This window comes from Schistocerca piceifrons, chromosome 3 (assembly GCF_021461385.2).
Source record: "Schistocerca piceifrons isolate TAMUIC-IGC-003096 chromosome 3, iqSchPice1.1, whole genome shotgun sequence".
In the NCBI taxonomy this organism is placed as follows: domain Eukaryota; kingdom Metazoa; phylum Arthropoda; class Insecta; order Orthoptera; family Acrididae; genus Schistocerca; species Schistocerca piceifrons.
Window position 1 is genome coordinate 864,668,681 of NC_060140.1, and position 24,101 is coordinate 864,692,781.

Sequence of the window (24,101 nt, forward strand, 5' to 3'; positions counted from 1 at the left end):
CTAAGCCCATACTGGCACAGAAATCCAAGAGTTGCTGCCCGTTCCTGTTGGCCTCCATATCCTCTCCAAATTTACCCATAACCTTTTCATACCCTTCTGTTCGATTTCCAATCCTGGCGTTAAAATCACCCACGAGCAGAACACTGTCCTTTACTCTAACAACTACGTCACTGAGTGCCTCATAAAAACTATCCATCTTATCTTGATCAGTCCCTTCACAATGCGAATACACTGACACAGTCCTAATTTTCTTGCTAGACACTGTCAAATCTATCCACATCAGTCGTTCGTTTACATACCTTATTGCAACTACGCTGAGTTCCATTTCTTTCCTGATGTAAAGCCCTACACCCCATTGTGCTATTCCTGCTTTGACTCCTGACAAGTAGACCTTGTATTCTCCCACTTCTTCTTCTTTCTCACCCCTTAGCCGAATGTCACTAACAGCTAAAACGTCCAGACCCATCTTACTTGCAGCCTCTGCCAGCTTTACCTTCTTCCAAGAGTAGCCCCCATTGATATTAATAGCTCCCCATCTCATTACCATTTGTTTGCCAAGTCGTATCTCAGGAGTCCCTGGTTTGTCAGTTAGAGGTGGGAGTCCACCACCTCCAAAGGTCCGAGGCATTTTGCTCTGATTGTTGCCAGCATCATATTTAAAGTACCAGGGAAGCAGGTTGCTAGCCTTACTTTCCCCGAGTCCCATTGGGTTTTACCCCTAACGGCTGAGGTAGTCTTTGCCGTATGCGCACAAAGGTGACCACGACTCAGAATATGTCCGAGATGCCCAGCCTTATTCCAGAGTAACTGGTATCCCGACTGTCGGGACCACTTACTTGGCCACTCATAAGTTGCCCGTGGTTCATGAACCAGGACATGACTACAGGAACCCACACCATGAACCACAGGTATTCGTTGGACAAATATATTTTACTAAAACTGACATGTGATTACATTTTCACGCAATTTGGGTGCATAGATCCTGAGAAATCAGTACCCAGAACAACCAACTCTGGCCATAATAACGGCCTTGATACGCCTGGGCATTGAGTCAAACAGAGCTTGGATGGTGTGTACAGGTACAGCTGCCCATGCAGCTTCAACACGATACCACAGTTTATCAAGAGTAGTGACTGGCGTATTGTGACGAGTCAGTTGTTCGGCCACCATTGACCAGACGTTTTCAATTGGTACGACATCTGGAGAATGTGCTGGCCAGGGCAGCAGTCTAACATTTTCTGTATCCAGAAAGGCCCGTACAGGACCTACAACATGCGGTCGTGCATTATCCTGCTGAAATGTAGGGTTTCGCAGGGATCGAATGAAGGGTACAGCCATGCAGCGTCCACTGTTCAAGGTTCCATCAATGCGAACAAGAGGTGACCGAGACGTGTAGCCAATGGCACCCCATACCATCACCCGGGTGATACGCCAGTATGGCGATGACGAATACACGCTTCCAATGTGCGTTCACCGCGATGTCGCCAAACTAGGATGCGACCATCATGATGCTGTAAACAGAACCTGGATTCATCCGAAAAAATGTCGTTTTGCCATTCGGGCACCCAGATTCGTAGTTGAGTACACCACCGCAGGCACTCCTGTCTGTGATGCAGCGTCAAGGGTAACTGCAGCCATGGACTCCGAACTGATAGTCCATGCTGCTGCAAACGTCGGTCGAACTGTTCGTGCAGATGGTTGTTGTCTTGCAAACGTCCCCATCTGCTGACTCAGGGATCGAGACGTGGCTGCACGATCCGTTACACCTATGCGGATAAGATGTCTGTCATCTCGACTGCTAGTGATACGAGGCCGTTTGGGATCCAGCACGGCGTTCCGTATTACCCTCCTGAACGCACCGATTCCATATTCTGCTAATAGTCATTGGATCTTGACCAACGCGAGCAGCAATGTAGCGATACGATAAACCGCAATCGCGATAGGCTACAATCCCACCTTTATCAAAGTCAGAAACGTGATGGTACGCATTTCCCCACCTTACACGAGGCATCACAACAACGTTTCACCAGGCAAAGCCGGTCAAATGCTGTTTGTGTTCGAGAAATCGGTTGGAAACTTTCCTCATGTCAGCACGTTGTAGGTGACGCCACGGGCGCCAACCTTTCGTGAATGCTCAGAAAAGCTAATCATTTGCATATCACAGCATATTCTTCCTGTCGGTTAAATTTCGCGTCTGTAGCACGTCATCTTGGAGGTGTAGCAATTTTAATGGCCAATAGTGTACCTGAACGGTGTTTACGTTTACGCAATCGTAGTATATGGCTTTGTTTTTAATCATCAGTCCTCTGTCTGGCCAATGGCCTTGCCGCAGTGGCAGCACCACCGGTTCCAGTCAGGTCACCGAAATTAAGCGCTGTCGGGCTGGGCTAGCACTTGGCTGGGTGACCATCCGATCTGCCGAGCGCTGTTGGCAAGCGGGGTGCACTCAGCCCTTGTGAGGCAAACTGAGGAGCTACTTGACGGAGAAGTAGCGGGTCTGGTCTCGTAAACTGACATACGGCCGGGATAGCGGTCTGCTGACCACATGCTCCTTCATATCGGCATCCAGTGACGCCTGTGGACTGAGGATGACACGGCGGTCGGTCGGTCCTATTGGGTCTTTATGGCCTCTTCGGACGGAGATTTTCTTTTAGTCTTTTGTCTGATTTTATGCGGCCCACCACAAATTCCTCTCCTGTCCCAACCTTCTTATCTCATCGTACGCCGCGCGGGATTCGGTCTAAGGTGCTGCAGTCATGGACTGTGCCTCTGGTCCCGGCGGAGGTTCGAGTCCTCCCTCGGGCATTAGTGTGTGTGTTTGTCCTTAAGATAATTTAGATTGAGTAGTATGTAAGCTTAGGGACTGATGACCTTAGCAGTTAAGTCCCATAAGATATCACACACATTTGAACATGTATCTCATCGTACCAATTGCAATGTCCTCAATTAATTGGTGTATATATTTCAATCTATGTCTTCCTCTACAGTTTTTACCTTCTACAACTACCTACAGTACCATGGAAGTCATTCGCTGATATCTGGTTCTTCTTTTTATCAATGTTTTCCATATATTTCTTTCCACACCATTCTGCCGAGAACCCAATCATTCCTTACTTTATCAGTCCAGCTCATTTCAACATTTGTCTGTAGCACCACATCACAAATGTTTCCATTCTCTTCCGTTCAGGTTTTCTCACAGTCCATGTTTCACTATCATACAATGTTGTGCTCCAAACGTACATCCTCAAAAATTTATTCCTCAGTTTAAGGTCTACGTTTGATACTAGTAGACTTCTCTTGGCTAGGAACGCCCTTTTTGCCAATGCTAGTCTTCTTCTTATATTATCCTTGCTCCGTCTGTCATGAGTTACTTTGCTGCCTAGGTAGCACAATTCCTTAATTTCCTCTACTTCGTGATCATCAATTGTGATGTTAAGTTCCTAGCTGTTCTCATTTCTGCTACTTCTAAATACTCTCGTCTTTCTTTGATTTACTCTCAGTCCATATTCTGTACTCATTAGACTGTTCATTCCATTCAGCAGATCATGTAATTCTTCTTCACTTTGACTCAGGATAGCAATGCCATCAGCGAATCGTATCATTGATATCATTTCACCCTGAATTTTAATCCCACTCCTGAACCTTTCTTTTATTTCCATCATTACTTCTTCGATGTACAGATTGAACAGTAGGGGCGAAAGACTGCATCCCTGTCTTACATCCTTTTTAATCCGAGAACTTAGTTCTTTGTCGTCCACTCTTACTATTCCCTCTTGTCTCTTGTATATATTGTATATTACACGTCTCCCCGTATAGCTTACCCCTATTTTTCTCAGAATTTCGAACATCTTGGACCATTTTAACTGTCGAACGATTTTTCCAGGTCGACAAATCCTACGAACGTGTCTGGATTTTTCTTTAGTTTTGCTTCCATTATCAACCGCAACGTTAGAACTTGCCTTATTTTTGGAAATGAAATATTGAGGAGTGGGGTTATAGGAAGTGAATCTATTCAACTACGCTTCAAATCCAAGCATTTGCATTTGGATTTATTTTACCTGGCTAGTTATGAGCCTTCAGGTCCTTTCTTACATCTAAGCTGACGTATGTAGTGAGTCAACATTAGAGTTTGTATAGTACAGGAGTAATATATAATAATAATAATAATAATAATAATAATAATAATAATAATAATAATAATAATACTATAATAAGAATAATGAGCATTCGTAGAGTAATGTATACTATGGAAATTAAGAAATGTCAGTCTTAATAACATCGTATTAAGAGATATTTATTCATCATATTCGTGTGGAATGTGAGTAATGACATCTAAGGAAAACATGGGGCAACGGACAGAAGGAATCAATGTGGGACAAGACGTTGATTGCTCAGAGAAAGAGTGAGAAGCATTGGGGTAACCTTAGCACATAGATAATTTACGGTGTGAGAGAAATTACAGATTCGCCGCTGGACAAAGAGAAAACTGTTGGGATGTGTCGAGAAGGAAGCTATACCGATGATAACAAATTAAGATTTAATTATCTCTTGAATGCAGAGTGGTTTTGGATAAACCGAGGGTTAGAGTGTAATTTGTTCCACGATAAAGAGATGAAGGAAGATTTAGTGTTTTACAAAGGTGCAGCCAAGATGCTGGGCGTGACCGATCTGGTATTGCACTTAAGGAATGACAAGAGGTATTTGATACGCGAAGACAAGTACTGAGGGGACCAGTGACTAAGGAACCAATGAGATAAACAGAGCGTGTGAAAATCACGTCACCTATGCTTTCGCATTCAACATAATTGAGAGCTGGAAGAGCTGATGTAATTATACAACCGAATGTTGGACGCATGTCTCAAACAAGCATTCGTAGCTAGCTCAAGTCGTCTGGAGTTTTCACTGTTTGTACCGTTTTGAACTACACTGTCGAACAAAATATAGGGATGAAAGTAACTTCCGCATGGTGTGTCACTGACAGTAACATAGCCAGATGAAACTTGGACCGTACATTCGAGGGTTAGAACTTAAATAGTGGTAACTACACTCCTGGAAATTGAAATAAGAACACCGTGAATTCATTGTCCCAGGAAGGGAAACTTTATTGACTTATTCCTGGGGTCAGATACATCACATGATCACACTGACAGAACCACAGGAACATAGACACAGGCAACAGAGCATGCACAATGTCGGCACTAATACAGTGTATATCCACCTTTCGCAGCAATGCAGGCTGCTATTCTCCCATGGAGACGATCGTAGAGATGCTGGATGTAGTCCTGTGGAACGGCTTGCCATGCCATTTCCACCTGGCGCCTCAGTTGGACCAGCGTTCGTGCTGGGACGTGCAGACCGCGTGAGACGACGCTTCATCCAGTCCCAAACATGCTCAATGGGGGACAGATCCGGAGATCTTGCTGGCCAGGGTAGTTGACTTACACCTTCTAGAGCACGTTGGGTGGCACGGGATACATGCGGACGTGCATTGTCCTGTTGGAACAGCAAGTTCCCTTGCCGGTCTAGGAATGGTAGAACGATGGGTTCGATGACGGTTTGGATGTACCGTGCACTATTTAGTGTCCCCTCGACGATCACCAGTGGTGTACGGCCAGTGTAGGAGATCGCTCCCCACACCATGATGCCGGGTGTTGGCCCTGTGTGCCTCGGTCGTATGCAGTCCTGATTGTGGCGCTCACCTGCACGGCGCCAAACACGCATACGACCATCATTGGCACCAAGGCAGAAGCGACTCTCATCGCTGAAGACGACACGTCTCCATTCGTCCCTCCATTCACGCCTGTCGCGACACCACTGGAGGCGGGCCGCACGATGTTGGGGCGTGAGCGGAAGACGGCCTAACGGTGTGCGGGACCGTAGCCCAGCTTCATGGAGACGGTTGCGAATGGTCCTCGCCGATACCCCAGGAGCAACAGTGTCCCTAATTTGCTGGGAAGTGGCGGTGCGGTCCCCTACGGCACTGCGTAGGATCCTACGGTCTTGGCGTGCATCCGTGCGTCGCTGCGGTCCGGTCCCAGGTCGACGGGCACGTGCACCTTCCGCCGACCACTGGCGACAACATCGATGTACTGTGGAGACCTCACGCCCCACGTGTTGAGCGATTCGGCGGTACGTCCACCCGGCCTCCCGCATGCCCACTATACGCCCTCGCTCAAAGTCCGTCAACTGCACATACGGTTCACGTCCACGCTGTCGCGGCATGCTACCAGTGTTAAAGACTGCGATGGAGCTCCGTATGCCACGGCAAACTGGCTGACACTGACGGCGGCGGTGCACAAATGCTGCGCAGCTAGCGCCATTCGACGGCCAACACCGCGGTTCCTGGTGTGTCCGCTGTGCCGTGCGTGTGATCATTGCTTGTACAGCCCTCTCGCAGTGTCCGGAGCAAGTATGGTGGGTCTGACACACCGGTGTCAATGTGTTCTTTTTTCCATTTCCAGGAGTGTATTTATTCACAACCGATCAAAAGAGTTACATGTTTGCACCTGTTATTGTCCTTCAAAGTAGTCGCCAGCGTTGTGTAGAACCCGTTTCCGGCGATGTGGAACCCGTTAGCAGAGCCTGTTCTGTCGATGGTGCGAATGGAGCGGTCTACTGCCTGTCGAATCTCTGGAACAGTTCTGAAGCGAATGCCACGAAGTGGTTCCTTCATCTTCAGAATCAAATCAAAGTCACAAGGACGTAAGTCCGGGGAGTATGGTGGATGGTACAGTACTTCCCAGCCCCATCGACCGAACAGAACAGCCACAGCTTGCGCTGTATGCGCCCGCATATTTTCGTGCAAAATGATGGGTGGGTTGCGCAGAAAGTGATGCCGCTTCTTTCGTAAAGGTGGTCGCAGGTGATGCTCCAAAAACGAACAATAATACTGTGCATTGACGGTCAGTGCATTGGCGGTCTGCCGTGGAGGAACGCAATGCGTTAGGATAACACCATCACAGTCGCACACGAGAATCACTATACTGGGGCTCTGACGTACTTTAGACTTTCGCGGCGGCCCATAATGACGCCACTCGTTGGATTGATGTTTCAGTTTTGGCTCGTACGATGTGGCCCATGCCTCATCCAGTGATACGATACGGCGTAAGGAAGCCTCTCCCTCGCTCTCGTAGCACTCCAAGTGCGTCTGAGCAGCGTCGTAACGCATCCATTTCTGCATTTCCGTCAAGTCATGCGGAACCCATCGTGATGCCCAGGCTTTCCTTCAGGATGCGAAGGACAGTCGTATGCACTAATCCGGTTTCGTGGGCGAGCTCACGAGCCGTATGGCGTCGATCACTGTCCACTAACGCGGCAACAGCATGCAGTTCTTCTTCAGAGACGCTAGGACGACCTGCCCGATGCATGTCTGCCACAGTTTGCCGACCTTCGTTGAAGTCTTTTACCCAACGTGCCACTGTTCTGTACAGCAATGCCGATTCCCCGCACGCCTCCTGAAGACCTTGATGACACTGTCGTGCTCTACGACCTCTGGCACATTCAAGCTAGATCCAACTCCGTTGTTCCTGTTTCGAAAACATAGTGACACCGTTACGTTAGACCGCTCGCTCACAAGTGACTGTGCTTCCCTCGATTATGCGCACGCCGGTGACGTGGGACGGGCGAGTCCATTTGCTCGGAGGTAAGGAAGGTATGCTAACAACATGTGCTTTCAGCAACAATAATAGATTCCATTGCATAGTGTGCCCACACAAAATCAAATAGGGGTAATGCAGGAGCAGGTTTAATAATGAATAGGAAAATAGGAATGCGGGTAAGCTACTACAAACAGCATAGTGAAAGCGTTATTGTGGCCAAGATAGAAACGAAGCCCACGCCTACTACAGTAGTACAAGTTTATATGCCAACTAGCTCTACAGATGACGAAGAAATTGAAGAAATGTATGATGAAATAAAAGAAATTATTCAGATTGTGAAGGGAACTAAAATTTAATAGTCATGGGTGACTGGAATTCGGCAGTAGGAAAATGGAGAGAAGGAAACGTACTAGGTGAATATGGATTGGGGGTAAGAAATGAAAGAGGAAGCCGCCTGGTAGAATTTTGCACAGAGCACAACTTAATCATAACTAACACTTGGTTCAAGAATCATAAGAGAAGGTTGTATACATGGAAGAAGCCTGGAGATACCGACAGGTTTCAGATAGTTTATATAATGGTAAGACAGAGATTTAAGAACCAGATTTTACATTGTAAGACATTTCCAGGGGCAGATGTGGATTCTGACCACAATCTATTGGTTATGACCTGTAGATTAAAACTGAAGAAACTGCAAAAAGGTGGGAATTTAAGGAGATGGGACCTGGATAAACTGACTAAACCAGAGGTTGTACAGAGTTTCAGGGAGAGCATAAGGGAACAATTGACAGGAATGGGGGAAAGAAATACAGTAGAAGAAGAATGGGTAGCTTTGAGGGATGAAGTAGTGAAGGCAGCAGAGGATCAAGTAGGTAAAAAGACGAGGGCTGGTAGAAATCGTTGGGTAATAGAAGAAATATTGAATTTAATTGATGAAAGGAGAAAATATAAAAATGCAGTAAATGAAGCAGGCAAAAAGGAATACAAACCTCTCAAAAATGAGATTGACAGGAAGTGCAAATGGCTAAGCAGGGATGGCTAGAGTACAAATGTAAGGGTGTAAAGGCTTATCTCACTAGGGGTAAGATAGATACTGCCTACAGGAAAATGAAAGAGACCTTCAGAGAAAAGAGAACCACTTGTATGAATATCAAAAGCTCAGATGGAAACCCAGTTCTAAGCAAAGAAGGGAAAGCAGAAAGGTGAAAGGAGTGTATAGAGGGTCTATACAAGGGCGATGTTCTTGAGGACAATATTATGGAAATGGAAGAGGATGTAGATGAAAATGAAATGGGAGATATAATACTGCGTGAAGAGTTTGACAGAGCACTGAAAGACCTGAGTCGAAACAAGGCCCCGGGAGTAGACAACATTCCATTAGAACTACTGACAGCCTTGGGAGAGCCAGTCCTGACAAAACTCTATCATCTGGTGAGCAAGATGTATGATACAGGCGAAATACCCTCAGACTTCAAGAAGAATATAATAATTCCAATCCCAAAGAAAGCAGGTGTTGAAAAATGTGAAAATTACCGAACTATCAGTTTAATAAGTCACGGCTGCAAAATACTAACGCGAATTCTTTACAGACAAATGGAAAGACTAGTAGAAGGCGACCTCGGGGAAAATCAGTTTGGATTCCGTAGAAATATTGGAACACGTGAGGCAATACTGTCCCTACGACATATCTTAGAAAATAGATTAAGGAAAGGCAAACCTACGTTTGTAGCATTTGTAGACTTAGAGAAAGCTTTTGACAATGTTGACTGGAATACTCTCTTTCAAATTCTGAAGGTGGCAGGGGTAAAATACAGGGAGCGAAAGGCTATTTACAATTTGTACAGAAACCGGATGGCAGTTATAAGAGTTGAGGGGCACGAAAGGTAAGCAGTGGTTGGGAAGGGAGTGAGACAGGGTTGTAGCCTATCCCCAATGTTATTCAATCTGTATATTGAGCAAACAGTGAAGGAAACAAAAGAAAAATTCGGAGTAGGTATTAAAATCCATGGAGAAGAAATAAAAACTTTTAGGTTCGCCGATGACATTGTAATTCTGTCAGAGACAGCAAAGCAATTGGAAGAGCAGTTGAGTGGAATAGATAGTGTCATGAAAGGAGGGTATATAAGATGAACATCAACAAAAGCAAAACGAGGATAATGGAATGTAGTCGAATTAAGTCAGGTGATGCGCAGGGAATTAGATTAGAAAATGAGACAAAGTAGTAAAGGAATTTTGCTGTTCGGGGAGCAAAATAACTGATGATGGTCGAAGTAGAGAGGATATAAAATGTAGACTGGCAATGGCAAGGAAAGCGTTTCTGAAGAAGAGAAATGTGTTAACATCGAGTATAGATTTAAGTGTCAGGAAGTCATTTCTGAAAGTATTTGTTTGGAGTGTAGCCATGTATGGAAGTGAAACATGGACGATACATAATTTGGACAAGAAGAGAATAGAAGCTTTCGAAATATGGTGCTACAGAAGAATGCTGAAGATTAGATGGGTAGATCACGTAACTAATGAGGAAGTATTGAATAGGATTGGGGAGAAGAGAAGTTTGTGCCACAACTTGACTAGAAGAAGGGATCGGTTGGTAGGACATGTTCTAAGGCATCAAGGGTTCACCAGTTTAGTATTGGAGGGCAGCGTGGAGGGCAAAAATCGCAGAGGGAGACCAAGAGATGAATACACTGAACAGCTTCAGAAGGATGTAGGTTGCGGTAGGTACTGGGAGATGAAGAACCTTGCACAGGATAGAGTAGCACGGAGAGCTGCATCAAACCAGTCTCAGGACTGAATACCACAACAACATCAACAACAATATGTTCACAGCAGTATTGCCACTATTTAAGTTCCAACCAATGTAGAAAGAAATGCTACACTATAGCACAGTACAGAACAGAAATTAACTGAAAGAAATACGCAATGAGAAGAACAAAACTGACACTCTTATTCAAAGACCATAATTACACCCAAGGGTCAGAGATTTGTGCTGGTTCCCTAGACATTCCAAATGGCGGAACGTGGTTCTTAATAGGGTGTGTGTCCACCGCACACAGCAGTGCGTGCTGCGCAACGTGCCCCCATACTGGCCACAATGTTGGTTAGTTTTCGTGGCAGCGCTTTCCAGTCCTTCAAAAGCGCGGTTGACAACCGATGAATGGTCTGTGGTGAATGTGGACGTGCTGCAGTGCTGTCTCTAATGTATCCCACAAGCGCACAATGGGACTAAAGTCGGTGGAACGGGCAGTTCAGTCCATTCGCCGAATAGCCTCTCGTTCCAAGTGTTCCCAACAGCACTGTTCGAAGCGGTCGCACGTTGTCATCCGTAAAAAGAAGTCAGGGCCGAACGTACCCTGAAAAAACGCATGTGAGGTAGGAGTACAGTCTGACAAAACGGTTGACAGGTGAGTCTACCGTGTTCAGAGGTTTGAAGGTCAGTGTTCCCGTGCAACATTATACCTTCCCACACCATAACACATGGACCACCAAAATGATCATGTTCGACAATGTTCCTGGGAGCATTACGTGTTCCCATCTCTCGCCATGTGAGGGTACGTTCAGTAATACTAGTCGGACCGCACCGCTCTCATTCGAGAAGAGGACGCGGTTCCCACTCCTCGTTGGTCCAGTCTCTACTCTCTTGGCATCGCCGCAGATGGTGCCGCTGATGTACGGTCGTAAACGGAACAGAACGAACAGGTCGTCCGACAAAGATACCATCCAGATACAGTCGCTGTGCCATTCTGGAGCATGAGATTGCTTGCTTTGCAGTCCTGTTAAATGCGGTAGCAAATGACTCGCTGTTTGACTTGGGTACCTTCTTGCCTGTTGTACGAGTAGCGGTCATCTGCTGTTGCAGTTGACCGTGGTTGACGATGTCCTCTCTTTCCCAAATCAGTGCCTCTGTTTCGGAATGCCTGTGTTTCGGAACACTCCCCATGCACGTGAAACAATGCTGAGAGGAATTCTAAACTCCTGGGCTACACTCGCCACAGTAAGATCTTATTCCAGTATCCCGATGATTCTCCCCCGTGTTAAGATATACAGATGTTGTCTCTGAGCCATTTTGGAAAGAACACCACCACTATACAACGTACCTGCTCGCTGATTGATACACGCTGTCTTTTCCTGTTCCTCCAACTACCTCGTGTTGCTCGGCCAAACCTACTCGACGCTTCATCTTAGGTCTTCAATCAGCACATTGGTTAGCAGCGGTTCGCATTCGTTTCTTTCTTCAGCCTTCCTCTTGAGTGCAATATACAGGGTGTAAATTTTTAGTTGACAAACCAGAATAACTCGAAAAATAAGCTTCACACGCAAAAATGCGTAGAATCCAAAGTTGATTACTTTCGAGGGGGACATCTTCTGGTGCTAAAATTAGCCCGCCAACCCAGCCCCCTCGGGGTCGGGCTGGAGGCAACTTTAATATTTCAAATGGGAACCCCCAATTGTTTTTGCAGATTCAGATACTACATAAAAAACTAAGTACATTTTGTATTAAACATTTATTTCGATTTTTGGTAGTTGGCGCTGTAATGCAAGAAAATCCATGTTCTCATTTTTCCGTGGAAAATGGTTACGGATAAATAAAAAATAATTATTTACTTTGTAAATTTTGATTCGCTAAAACTAAAACACTCCCTCTCTCCACATAGGGTGGGGTTTGAGAGAGAGGAATTAGAGTTTTACAAATGATGACCCAAATATTAATTTTTCCGCAGATCTGGATAAGTTTTGTTTGTTTCGTGGGCATGAGGCCACACAACTCTCTCAAACCCCACCCTATGGGGAGAGAGAGAGAGAGAGTTTTAGTTTTAGCGAATCAAAATTTACGAAGTAAATAAGTATTTTTTATTTATCCATAACCATTTTCCAAGCAAAAAGGAGAACATGGATTTTCTTTAATTACAGCGCCAACTACCAAGAATTCAAACAAATGTTTAAGACAAAATGTACGTAGTTTTTTATGTAGAATCTGATTCTGCAATAAAAAATGAGGGTTCCCATTTGAAATTTTAAAGTTGCCTCCCGCTTCACCCCCAGGGGGTGGCGGGCTAACGTTAGCACCAGCAGATGTCCCCCTCGAAAATAATTAACTTTGGGTTCTACACATTTTTTCGTGTAAAGCTTACTTTTCGAGTTATTCTGGTTTGTCAACTTAAAATTTACACCCTGTAGGTGGTGCAGCTGGTACGCTAATTTCGGTGTGCCTCTTGTATTTTTCCTTTCTACTGTCCCTTCGATGATTTTTTTAATGATACCGTCATGTCTCAGTAGACGGCCGACCTATGTTTTCCTCCTGTGTTCAATAATCTTAGGGAGACAAAGCTTCTTTTCCTCCGCTCTGTGGAGCTCCTCTCCGTTTGGTGTCTTGTCTACCAAAGAAATATTGAGCATTATGCAGTAATACCACATCTCTAAGGCAGTTATTTTATGATTTTCTGCTTCTCCGAGTGCCCATGTTTCAATTCCTTACAGCAGCACACTCCAAGCAAACGTCTTTATGAGCTTTTGTATTTAAAAAAAAAAAAGCCTTTTCTTGCTGCACTGTATTTTATTTCTCCCAGACTTGTTTAGCCTTTTTCCCTTTAAAGGCATCTTCAGTGGGACCTACAATGATACAGTTTTGTTTTGATATGTATTATTTATTGATTATAAATCAGTTTACGTCTCACTTTTTACCTAAATAAGTAATTACTTACACTTCTTCGCGTTTTAGGTTGGCGTCTGCGTTTTATCTCATCTGGTCGCATGCCGGATGTACGCTATAACTTCATTTATGAGACATAAGCACGTAAGAACGTAAATGAAATTATAGTGCGACCTCCAGAATGTGACTGGATGAGAGAAAATGCAGATACCGACCAAAAACGTGAATAACTGCAAGAAATCACTTATTCACATAAAAACGAGACGTGACCTGTTTTATGATCTACAAATAAGTCACATCTAAACAAAACTGTATCGTTCTAGAAACCATTGAAGATGCCTTAAAGTGAAAAAGGCGAAGTACAGCGCAGCAATAAGAGGCGGTTTTTATTTACAAAACAAATATTTCTGTGCGCACGATGGCCGCTCAAAGAAGCTTGTCTTTGTGAGGTTTTTCCTGAGATGTTTGTCTATGCTGCTGGATGTGAAAAGATTTCTTTTCTTGTTAGTAGCAACTTTTGCCTGGTGGCTTCGGCTTATGATATCCTTCCTCGACCTTCCTTCTGACGTAACTTTACTCCCCAGGGAGGCGATCTCCAGTCGCTCATTGTTATATGAGCATTGGCCAAAGATGTTTTGTCTGCTCACTCTTACCATGAATTTTAATTATTTCTATGTATCCTAGTTTCTCCCTAACTTCATCTATTGCCCTCTGAATGTATCCATTGAACAAGACTGTAGAGAGTGAGCAGCCCTGTCGTACACCTTGCTTAATAGTAACTTCTTCTTTATGTCCTTCACACCTTATCACAGCCACCTCTTCTCTTTGGGGCAAATGATCCGGACTCCTGATAGATAAAAAGCAAAAAAATTCTTTTGGGCAACCATTTGTACATCACAGATGGATTGTTATTTAGAAATTTATTACTTTCTTCCATTACTAAATAATTTTTTTACTGGCTTTACCCTCAAAACTGGATAATACTGTAAATGTTCAGCTTCACTAAAAAAGACAACAGATAAGACACAAAAACATTATAAACTTCTCTTATTCGGTAAAACTACGAATACCCAGAAAGTGTTAGATATAATTAAGCAAAAGCACTAAGGATTATTTATAAGCCGTCAAATAAATTGTAAAATGGAGCAATGACTATGAATTACTCCTTACGGGTTTTTATAGATTTTGAGAAAGCTTTTGGCTGAGATTCAACAATCTTTGATAATCAAGACATTTATTTAACTTATATTTGCGAAGTCAAGAATATATACGTCAATGGTGAATGTTTCCTTATATCTGTGTAGTGAAAATTGAGAAGTGAATTGGCAGTCAGGCAAGGAGATACCCCCGTCACCTAGACTATTCTCAGCGGCCCGTGAGAAAGTTTTCAGATCCTGAAATTAGAAAAACGGTAAAAGAATATTCGCTAATGGAACGTTCGTTTCGCTGATGACGTCGTACTGTTTGCCTCTACTGCAAATAAGCTACGACAACGAGTGGATGAGCTCAATCGTGCAAGTTTGAAAAAAAAAAACTTGAAAATCAATATAATACGCGTAAACATGCCTACTCGATGCATTTAAAAAGAAATAGCATGCATGATCAATGGAGTCACAAAAAGAGTTAATGAGTTTTAGTTTTTGTGTTTGAAGCAGCTAAGAAAAGTGGCTGGATGGACGATGAAATAACAGAAAAATGGCCTTTAGTGTTTTTCATAAACGTAATAGGGTTTTCAAAAGGAAGATTCAGATATGGATGAAACGAGTGCGTGTCATCAGTAGCCACTTATGGCTATGAGACATCGACTTTTTAATACGAAAACGATTAAAATCCGAGGGCTGCTCAGCCGGTAAAGGAGAGATGGTAACTGCTGTCGTAGGTTAACCAAAGATATTATTTGCTGGGATCCTAAACATAAAAACAAGACGTCTAAGGGGATATTGGAATACTTAATGTCATCTAGAGTTTTCATTGAACAGTTGCTTAATATCTCTGTACATAGCTGTATCCCGCAAAATTCCTCTTTTACTGACAATAAGTTACTTGAAACTGAACTGTGATGCAGAAAAAGGAGAAAGAGAGAGAAAAAAAGTTCTGTGTAGTGTGAGTGCCAAGGCTGGAGTTAGTACTACCACACCAAGGTCCAGAATATCGTAATTACTGCAACTGTTATGTGTTCATTGCTATGTAAGTGCTGGTGTTGAGTTAAGACTGTATTACATTATTTCCGATATGAGAAGATTGAAAGAGGTTTGTACAGAGGCACTGAAATCTCATACATAGTATTTATTTGTACCAAGTTTTGTATTAAATTAAATTTTTCGTGAAAGTTAATTGTATTTTAAATGTAATTACGTGAAATTGATTTGCAAAATAATGGCTTCACTAACGTAAGCGGTAAATTTTGACCTTGTCAGAAATGTACGTATTCTGCATTAAATTTTCTGGTACTGTTACATACTGTTATTTGTTCTGGCACTGTGGTATGAAGGATGGCGACGTTGGTATGAGAAATATCTCAAGTAAGAATAAAAATGAACAGTTATGAGGGAATGAATTATATGCTGGTAAATGTGCAGGCAGTAAATAAAAGAAAGAAACTGTTTAATTCTGTGTAAAAATTACAGTGTTAATATTAACTGAGTTTAGGTTGTGAGAGAAATGTCGCAGGAAGCAGGGTACGTATTACTGTTTCAAAGATCCAATACTCTGCAGGCTGCTGGTCAGATGAAAGTGAAACTATGTTGTAGGAAGATGGAAAATGAATGCTGTTTCAGGTGTGCTTGGTGTCAGTTGTATCAAAGTGGAAGTTCTTGGCAGCCCCGCAGTAAATAATCTCCTGTTTCTCTTATGTGTGTTACGTACAGCGAGCATTAAACGACTTCTTAGTTAAGTGGTCTAGTCTGTAAAACATACTAAATTATGTTATTTATAGAATAATTAATCCAATACCAACAGGCTGATTAAGCAAGATGCCTACCACAGCTAGAAAAACCATTTGTGAAGGAATTCATCAATATTCCTTTCAGTTGTACCAACCTGACATTGCCATGGAGGGGCACCTTAGAAAACCATCAGGATGATTGGATAGGTATTTGAAATCTGGTCCTCTGGAATGCGAATCCAATTTCTTGAACACTGTGTCACCTTTTTACGTCTCACATCCTCAGATACCTTAAGGCTGTTTTTGTTTACATTTCTTGTGCGTTTGAGCTCTTGAAAGGTGGCTACACTGAGCCACAGCGCCAAAGAGTTTTATTCCACCGCCTCCACCGGCAGTGCTTATTGAGAAGTAGCAGGAGGCAGTGCCTGTTGAGATGTAGCAGTAGCGAGTCGTAGTTGAGAAGTTGCGGTAGTGAGTGCTTGTTCAGGACTTGTAGTATTGTTTTGATGGGCTAGACACCAGATGTTGTTGGATTGGGGATGCTGTAATGATCAGAGTGTGCTTTTCGTCAATATGTATGAAGGTAAAAAATTCCTTTTTTTTTCATTATTTCAATGTCTTAAACAATAATGCCTCTTGGTCACAGGTTCAGTCAACAAAGCATCTGGCTCGTGTTCTTGTATTAGACTGTATTTCTGGTTTCTATGTGCAATTATAGTATTTCTGTTTATTTTTTTTAATTACTTCAGTATAAATGGTATTTAAAATATTTTGTCGTATTGAGGAAGAACCGTGCCAGATGTGTACGTTGAATCACACTTCCACACACAGAACAGCGACACTTGTGCCTTGTTGTTTCGTAGCTTTCATAGTTGCTGGGGACTTAATTAATTAATTGTGTTAACAGAAATTTCGTTTCATTCTTTGTTGTTGTTCTATGCAGTCAGATTGCGTACAAATACTAATCACGGCCAACCGTTTACGAGACTTCGTAATCGGACAGACAGCGACTGAAAATTAAAAAGTATTTGCATTCATAATATAATTAAGCCCCCATGCACTCTATCTCTAACATCCTTAAGATTTACGAGATATTAAACTTCTATCTTTCTACCTTTTAAGTGCAGATTATTTCATCTTTGAATTATACCACACTTATCGTCATTGATAATCTGATCTACATGTTCTTATTTGTGTCTACTCTTGCAATTTATGCCTTCTGTCAACTATTCCGGAGCCAAGTTGTGGTTTTATATCCCTTAGGTATCCAGTAGCATGTCCCTCTTTGTGGAAAGGGTTTCCCACGAAGCTGTTACTGAGACTGCCACGTCTTGGCTGACAGGTGAACCTACGTGGCAACAGGCTGCTGCAGCTGTCGTCGTTCCCAGCGGCTCCAGCACTGGAGCGCCTGGACTTGGGCCACTGCGGCCTGGAGGGTGAGCTGCCTTCGTTTGGGGCCGCGCCCAGGCTGCGCCGCCTGCTGATCGACGGCAACCGGCTGACCAGCCTGGACGCTGAAGGCCTGACGGCTACACTGCCCCAGCTGCGGCGGCTGGACGTGCAGAACAACCCCTGGAGCTGCGACTGCAGGCTCAGGCCTCTGTGGCGCTGGTGCCACGCTGCGGCTGCAGTCAGGAGCCCAGCTGTGCAGGTCTTGGGGAGGCCGATCGACATTGGAGAAGGTATGTAGCTGGTGATACCCGACGGCTGTCAAGGGACAGACTGTCTGAGCCTTAGATGGCCCACAGAAATAGAGAAGGTATATTATCTGATCAACGGTATCTGGACACCTATTATTGGACTTTAATTTGGGTTGTGTCCTCCGTTCACCTTCGCGACGGCTTTAACACTTTTGGAGCCACTTTTTGTGAAGTGTCTGAACGTCTGTGAAGGAAAGGTAACCAATTCTTCTTCATGGGCCGAAATGAGGGAAGATAGTGCGTCTTGGACGCTAGGGTGTCATACGAACCAGACTCTTCCCAAAGGGCTCAGGTCCGGACTGTGGGCTGGCCAGTACACTTCAGGAGCGCATTGCCCTACTGATACAACCATCGTCTCTGAACCCTCCCCTACTGTAGGCAGCACACAATGCTGTAAAATGTGTTCATATCATTCCAGATTCCATTTTTCCTTAAGCACAATAAGGGAATCATACTCTAGCCACGAAAAACACCCACGTGCCATAACACTACCTCCTCTGTACTTCACTACACCCGATGAAAGGTAACATTCTTCAGGCATTTGCCAGACACAAACCTTTCCTTTGGATTGCCATAGAGTAAAGTATGATTCGTCAGTCCAAATCTCTCTGCATCTACATCTAGATTTACATCTACATCACATCTATCTGACGTTGTGTGGCGGAGGGTACCTTGAGTACCTCTATCGGTTCTCCCTTCTATTCCAGTCTCGTATTGTCCGTGGAAAGAAAGATTGTCGGTACGCCTCTGTGTGGGCTCAAATCTCTCTGATTTTATCCTCACGGTCTCTTCGTAAGATATACGTAGGAGGGAGCAATATACTGCTTGACTCCTCGGTGAAGGCATGTTCTCGAGCTACTGAGCGACTCTCTTGCTAAGTCTTCCACTGGAGTTTCTCTATCATTTCCGTAACGCTTCCGCGATTACTAAATGATCCTGTAACGAAGCGCGCTGCTCTCCGTTGGATCTTCTCTATCTCCTCTATCAACCCTATCTGGTACGGATCCCACACTGCTGAGCAGTATTCAAGCAGCGGGCGAACAAGCGTACTATAATCTACTTCCTTTGTTTTCGGATTGCATTTCCTTAGGATTCTTCCAATGAATCTCAGTCTGGCATCTGCTTTACCGACAATTAATTTTATATGGTCATTCCATTTTAAATCATTCCTAATGCCTTCTCCCAGATAGTTTATGGAATTAACTGCTTCCAGTTGCTGACCTGCTGTATTGTAGGTAAATGATAACGGATTTTTCTTTCTATTTATTTGCAGCACATTACACTTGTCTACATTGAGATTCAATTGCCATTCCCTGCACCATGCGTCAATTCGTTGCAGATCCTCCTGCATTTCAGTACAATTTTCCATTGTTACAATGTCTCGATATACTACAGCATCATCCTCAAAAAGCCTCAGTGAACTTCCGATGTTATCCACAAGGTCATTTACATATATTGTGAATAGCAACGGTCCTACGACACTCTCCTGCGGCACACCTGCAATCAGTCTTACTTCGGAAGACTTCACTCCATTGAGAACGACATGCTGCGTTCTGTTACCTAGGAACTCTTCAATCCAATCACACAATTAGTCTGATAGTCCATATGCTCGTACTTTGTTCATTAAACAACTGTGGGGAACTGTATCAAACGCCTTACGGAAGTCAAGAAACACGGCATCTACCTGGGAACCCATTTCTATGGCCCTCTGAGTCTCGTGGACGAATAGCGCGAGCTGGGTTTTACACGATCGTCTTTTTCGAAACCGATGCTCATTCCTACAGAGTAGATTTCTAGTCTCCAGAAAAGTCATTATACTCGAACATAATACGTGTTCCAAAATTCTACAACTGATCGACGTTAGAGATATAGGTGTATAGTTCTGCACATCTGTTCGACGTCCCTTCTTGAAAACGGGGATGACCTGTGCCCTTTTTCAATCTTTTGGAACGCTACGCTCTTCTAGAGACCTCGTTACCAGTCATCCACAGTACGATACAACTGACACCAAGCACACATGAAAAGCATTCCTTTTCCCTCTTTCTACAGTATAGATTCACTTTCATCCACTATTCACCTTTATGACAGCCCTCTTCTTGGGGCACTTTCAGTGAAGTGTCTGAATGTCCGTCGAGGAACAGCAGCCGATTCTTCCTCAAGAGCCAAAATCAGATTTTCGTTACCACTTCTATGTAGAATTTATACCTGCTATGACTTGGTGTAACTGGAGCTGTATTACTGCAGATGCCCTCCAAGTGTGTTAGAAGCAATCATACAGCAGTTGGTCTCCCAGTGACCTAGTATTGTATCGAAACACATCATTTGATTTACCTATAACCAAGTTTATGTGATCAACCAACTTTATTTCACCCTATGTTGTTAGTACCTGACTTCTGGGAATTTGGTAAATTACAGATGGAAATAAATGCAAGAATTTTCTCATATGATGGTATGAATAACTCAGAAACTTCCCCGTTTTCTGCACAGCAGATATCACCACTTTATCGTTGTGTGTTACTAAGGTTTCTACTAATGCTGGCAGGGCATTGTATACCTTTAGTTAGGAATGAAATGATAATGAAATCAAGACCCTAAGCTGTCTACAGGCGTTGATTTACATCAACGGGAACAGTTGAAAATGTGTGCCCCCGACCGGGACTCGAAGATTGTGTAACGGGCAGGGGAGCTACGAATGTAGTGTGGGGACATTGACATGGGAATGAAGGTATCACGGGATCGTGCAAGGGATAAATCCCTGCAGTCGCACTATCCTCTGTGCCCTTGGTGGCTCAGATGGATAGAGCATCTGCCATGTAAGCATGAGATCCCGGGTTCGAGTCCAGGTCGGGGCACACATTTTCAACTGTCCCCTTTGATGTATATCAACGCCTGACGACAGATCAGGGTCTTGATTTCATTATCATTTCATTCTAAGAGAGCTGTATGGTCACCGATGGTATCTGTTCTCTCGGACGCGTCCGAATGAACCGATCCCATCTTCATATATTTAATAAGGGAGGTGTATGTTCTGAGGTTGCATGTGGGTCTTCACAGACGCAACTCGCTGTCCAGAGGACGTGATGTGCGGACAAGCACAGCACGAGCACTGGGACCTGCTGGAGACTCTGCGCTGCCCAGGAGACCCAGAGTCTGGAGAGGTCTTCGCTGAACACGACCCTAACCTGGACGTGGAGATGATCAGCATGTCAGGGCGGCAGCGCTCAGCACGGCGCGCCTGAGCTCCCAAGGGATGCTGTTTGGGTTTCTGTAAATGCCATTTGTGGGAATCACAAGTTACACTGTGCTGCTATCCTATGCTCTGGCTGGCTGTACTGAAATTGATGTCATGCATAATGTACCAAGCTATTGCTCTGAGAATTACAGAGGAATGGACAGGGATTTTAGTCTCTACTCTACAGTTCAGTTCACAGAAGTTCTAAGGGCCAAGATGAGAGACAGACCAAGCGGTAATTCTAAGGATGATTGCCATAGATCACGATCTTCTGGCTTTCTGTGGTCTTGAGGGACGCCCTGTCTGCCCTAAGAACTAGTTAATCTGAGGTCGATGGGTATAATGCGATGGGGTGGGTATATAAATCTCCACTCTGTTGGAAGACCCAAGGACTCTGATGCTCATATAACAAATTTTATCTCTAGTTATGTTGAACTTGCTATGTTGGAACAGGTATCTATCTATACCCCTTCGATGTGTGATTTCCTCGGGGAAATGATGCATTACATTCCAAGAAGTGTATGTCGAGGCGATGGAAAACTGTGCTGTATCAGAGTTGCTCCTCCTGTGGTAACAGTGACTCACATTGAAAGGAAATCTTTTTATAGTCGGTCACATCAGTAACAGAAAATAATACCGTTTTTGCCACGAAGATGGACTGTTGACATGACCACTCACGATAAATGCTTTCTGATTAATGAAAGAGCGTTGTAAACACCAGTTCGTAAGAAAACTACTTTCATATATGGTAGGAAGCCAAGGTTGAAACTTCTCGACTTAGCAAAGGAAGATTTTCTTTATTATGAATAAAATGCTCTTTTCTGTTTAAATGTAGACCACTTTTCAATCAACCCACATTATGCGTAATTTTTCCAGTCAACAGATTCCATTACTGAAATGCAGTTTTGGAAGGGATTGCAAAAAAACACTATTTATGTACCCTAATCGCTTCGTTAAAATAATAAAGACAAAGGTTTTTCTTTTTATAGATTTGATACAGGTGTAAATGAGGGTATCAGACATGTTAGAGTGAATGTTTCAAAGTTTCATACTTCAGGTCACTCAGTTTTGTTAGAGTGAATCTTTCAAAGTTTCATACTTCAGGTCACTCAGTTTTCCAACTGCCAAAGAACAATGCAGGAAAGAATATCTGTTGTGGTGAAAGACGATTTTTTTTTTTTTTTTTTTTTTTTTTTTTTTTTTTTTTTTTTTTTTTTTTTTTGCAGCCCAGGTCTCCTGTCATCATTTTTTCTTACATTTCATCTAGGAAACTTAGGTATTTTGAAACTTGAAAGTTGTCTTTTTAACCTCTACAAGGCTCCCTTTTGAATTCTAAACCATAACCTTCCTGACATCGACTCTGACACTGGAATTCATTCACTACTTTGATTTGTGTTGTGTTTCTTGCTTCAAGTGTTGGACCTCTCTCTACCACAGTAGCATATTTGTATACGAAATCAGGTGAAATATTGTGAACATTGCTGAGATATTCGTTCTTACTTTTGCTTTTGGCTAGCGTTCTATTGCATAATGCATAAATCTTTCTCATAGTTAATTATTCAATTCAAATGTACTGTATAGATTTTTCGGATATTACTTTGTTGAAAGCTGTGACAATAGATTAATCTCCGCAGCCTGTCCCGTAATATTATTAATTCACATGCTTTTATTGGTCGTATGAGCACAGGATTTATCGTCTGCTTAATATATATATATATATATATATATATATATATATATATATATATGTGTGTGTGTGTGTGTGTGTGTGTGTGTGCGTGCGTGTGTGTGTGTGTGTGTGTATTGTGTGTGTAAATTAAATAAGATCTATCCTAAACTAATGCATCGCAGCAATCTGTTTGCTGTTGCTTTTCTGTTTCCCTGCGTCTGCATTGCTACAGCTGATGCTTCTGAGGCCTTTGGGTATCAGCCACAAGAAATCTCATATGATGACATGCCATAGGGCTGTAGAAAGATGTGGTTGATGAAATACGCCGCTAGAGATTCGTTTCTGTCTGACGGGGTTTGCAAGAATGGTCACGATTTGAGCGTCTAGTAGATGTGTCTGAGTGAAGCAAAGAGAGCTCAAAGTACTACTTTTGTAGACAGCTTCCACTAAGGAACTTGTTGTTTTTCAGCCGCCATGTCTCTGACCTTGCCTTGGTTGTAAACGATTTTTACGCAGATACTAGTTAATTAAACTCAAAAAAAGCTTTATATAAGAGGACTTTGTATGGCGTGACGTACTTGTGAAAGAAAAGATTGTGACAATGGCTGAATGTTCGCAATTCCTTTGTAAATTAATTTATTATGCTTCAAATTAACCATTGCAAATGAATTGTTTATTAATATGAAATAAAAACTCTTCACTCATCTTTTCATTCATTCATGTTCTACACATTCCATCATGAAAGAAAACTGTCAAAAAAGTGGAATATGTTATTCGTTTCTCATGTTCTGTAGATTACATCAAGAAGAGAAGCTTAAGCTATGCAGAACTAGTTACCATACATTAAAAAGTGTCTGTATTAACAATAAACTATTACTGTACGGGTTAATATCATTTTTGTTTACGCTATCTAAATGTAACTTAGTAAGCTGGCAGGAAATTTGCTACTTTGAAAAAAGAAACGTTACTCTATCCTCAGTTGGCATACACAGTAACATCACTCTGAACACTGGATGCAATGGTAAAGTACGCAAGAAAATTGTTTTTCTGTTTGGTATTGTGATTCTGATAATCGCACTTCACGTAAAATTAATGTTGATTGCCAGCAATAAAAATAGTTAAGCAGTTGCCTACTTTACTCAATATTATTACATCTTGCTTGTGCTGACTAAACACTTCATTTACTCTAGTTGCGTTATTTATAAGATATTTCATAAGATGATAGAGAGCGGAAATATGCAGAATAAGTCAAAACCCTTGTCCCTATGTTAGCACAAAGAAATATGTTACTAAATGCAAAACCTGCCGAACTTAGCTTCCTGATTATTTATATGCGGACACCATTTTTAACTTTTAATGCAGAAAGAC

The 24,101-nt window shown here is 43.0% G+C and overlaps 1 protein-coding gene across 1 annotated transcript in view; it reads left to right on the forward strand.

The window, feature by feature from the left end:
- The window catches only part of LOC124789407 (insulin-like growth factor-binding protein complex acid labile subunit), a 138,375-nt gene extending 114,938 nt beyond the window's left edge, over positions 1–23,437 (forward strand). Inside the window, exons 5-6 of the mRNA XM_047256750.1 lie at positions 17,475–17,814; positions 20,887–23,437. Coding sequence (XP_047112706.1) covers positions 17,475–17,814; positions 20,887–21,071 — 525 coding nt within the window. The 3' untranslated portion in view covers positions 21,072–23,437. The remainder of the gene's footprint in view (positions 1–17,474; positions 17,815–20,886) is intronic.
- The last annotated feature ends 664 nt before the right edge of the window (positions 23,438–24,101 follow it).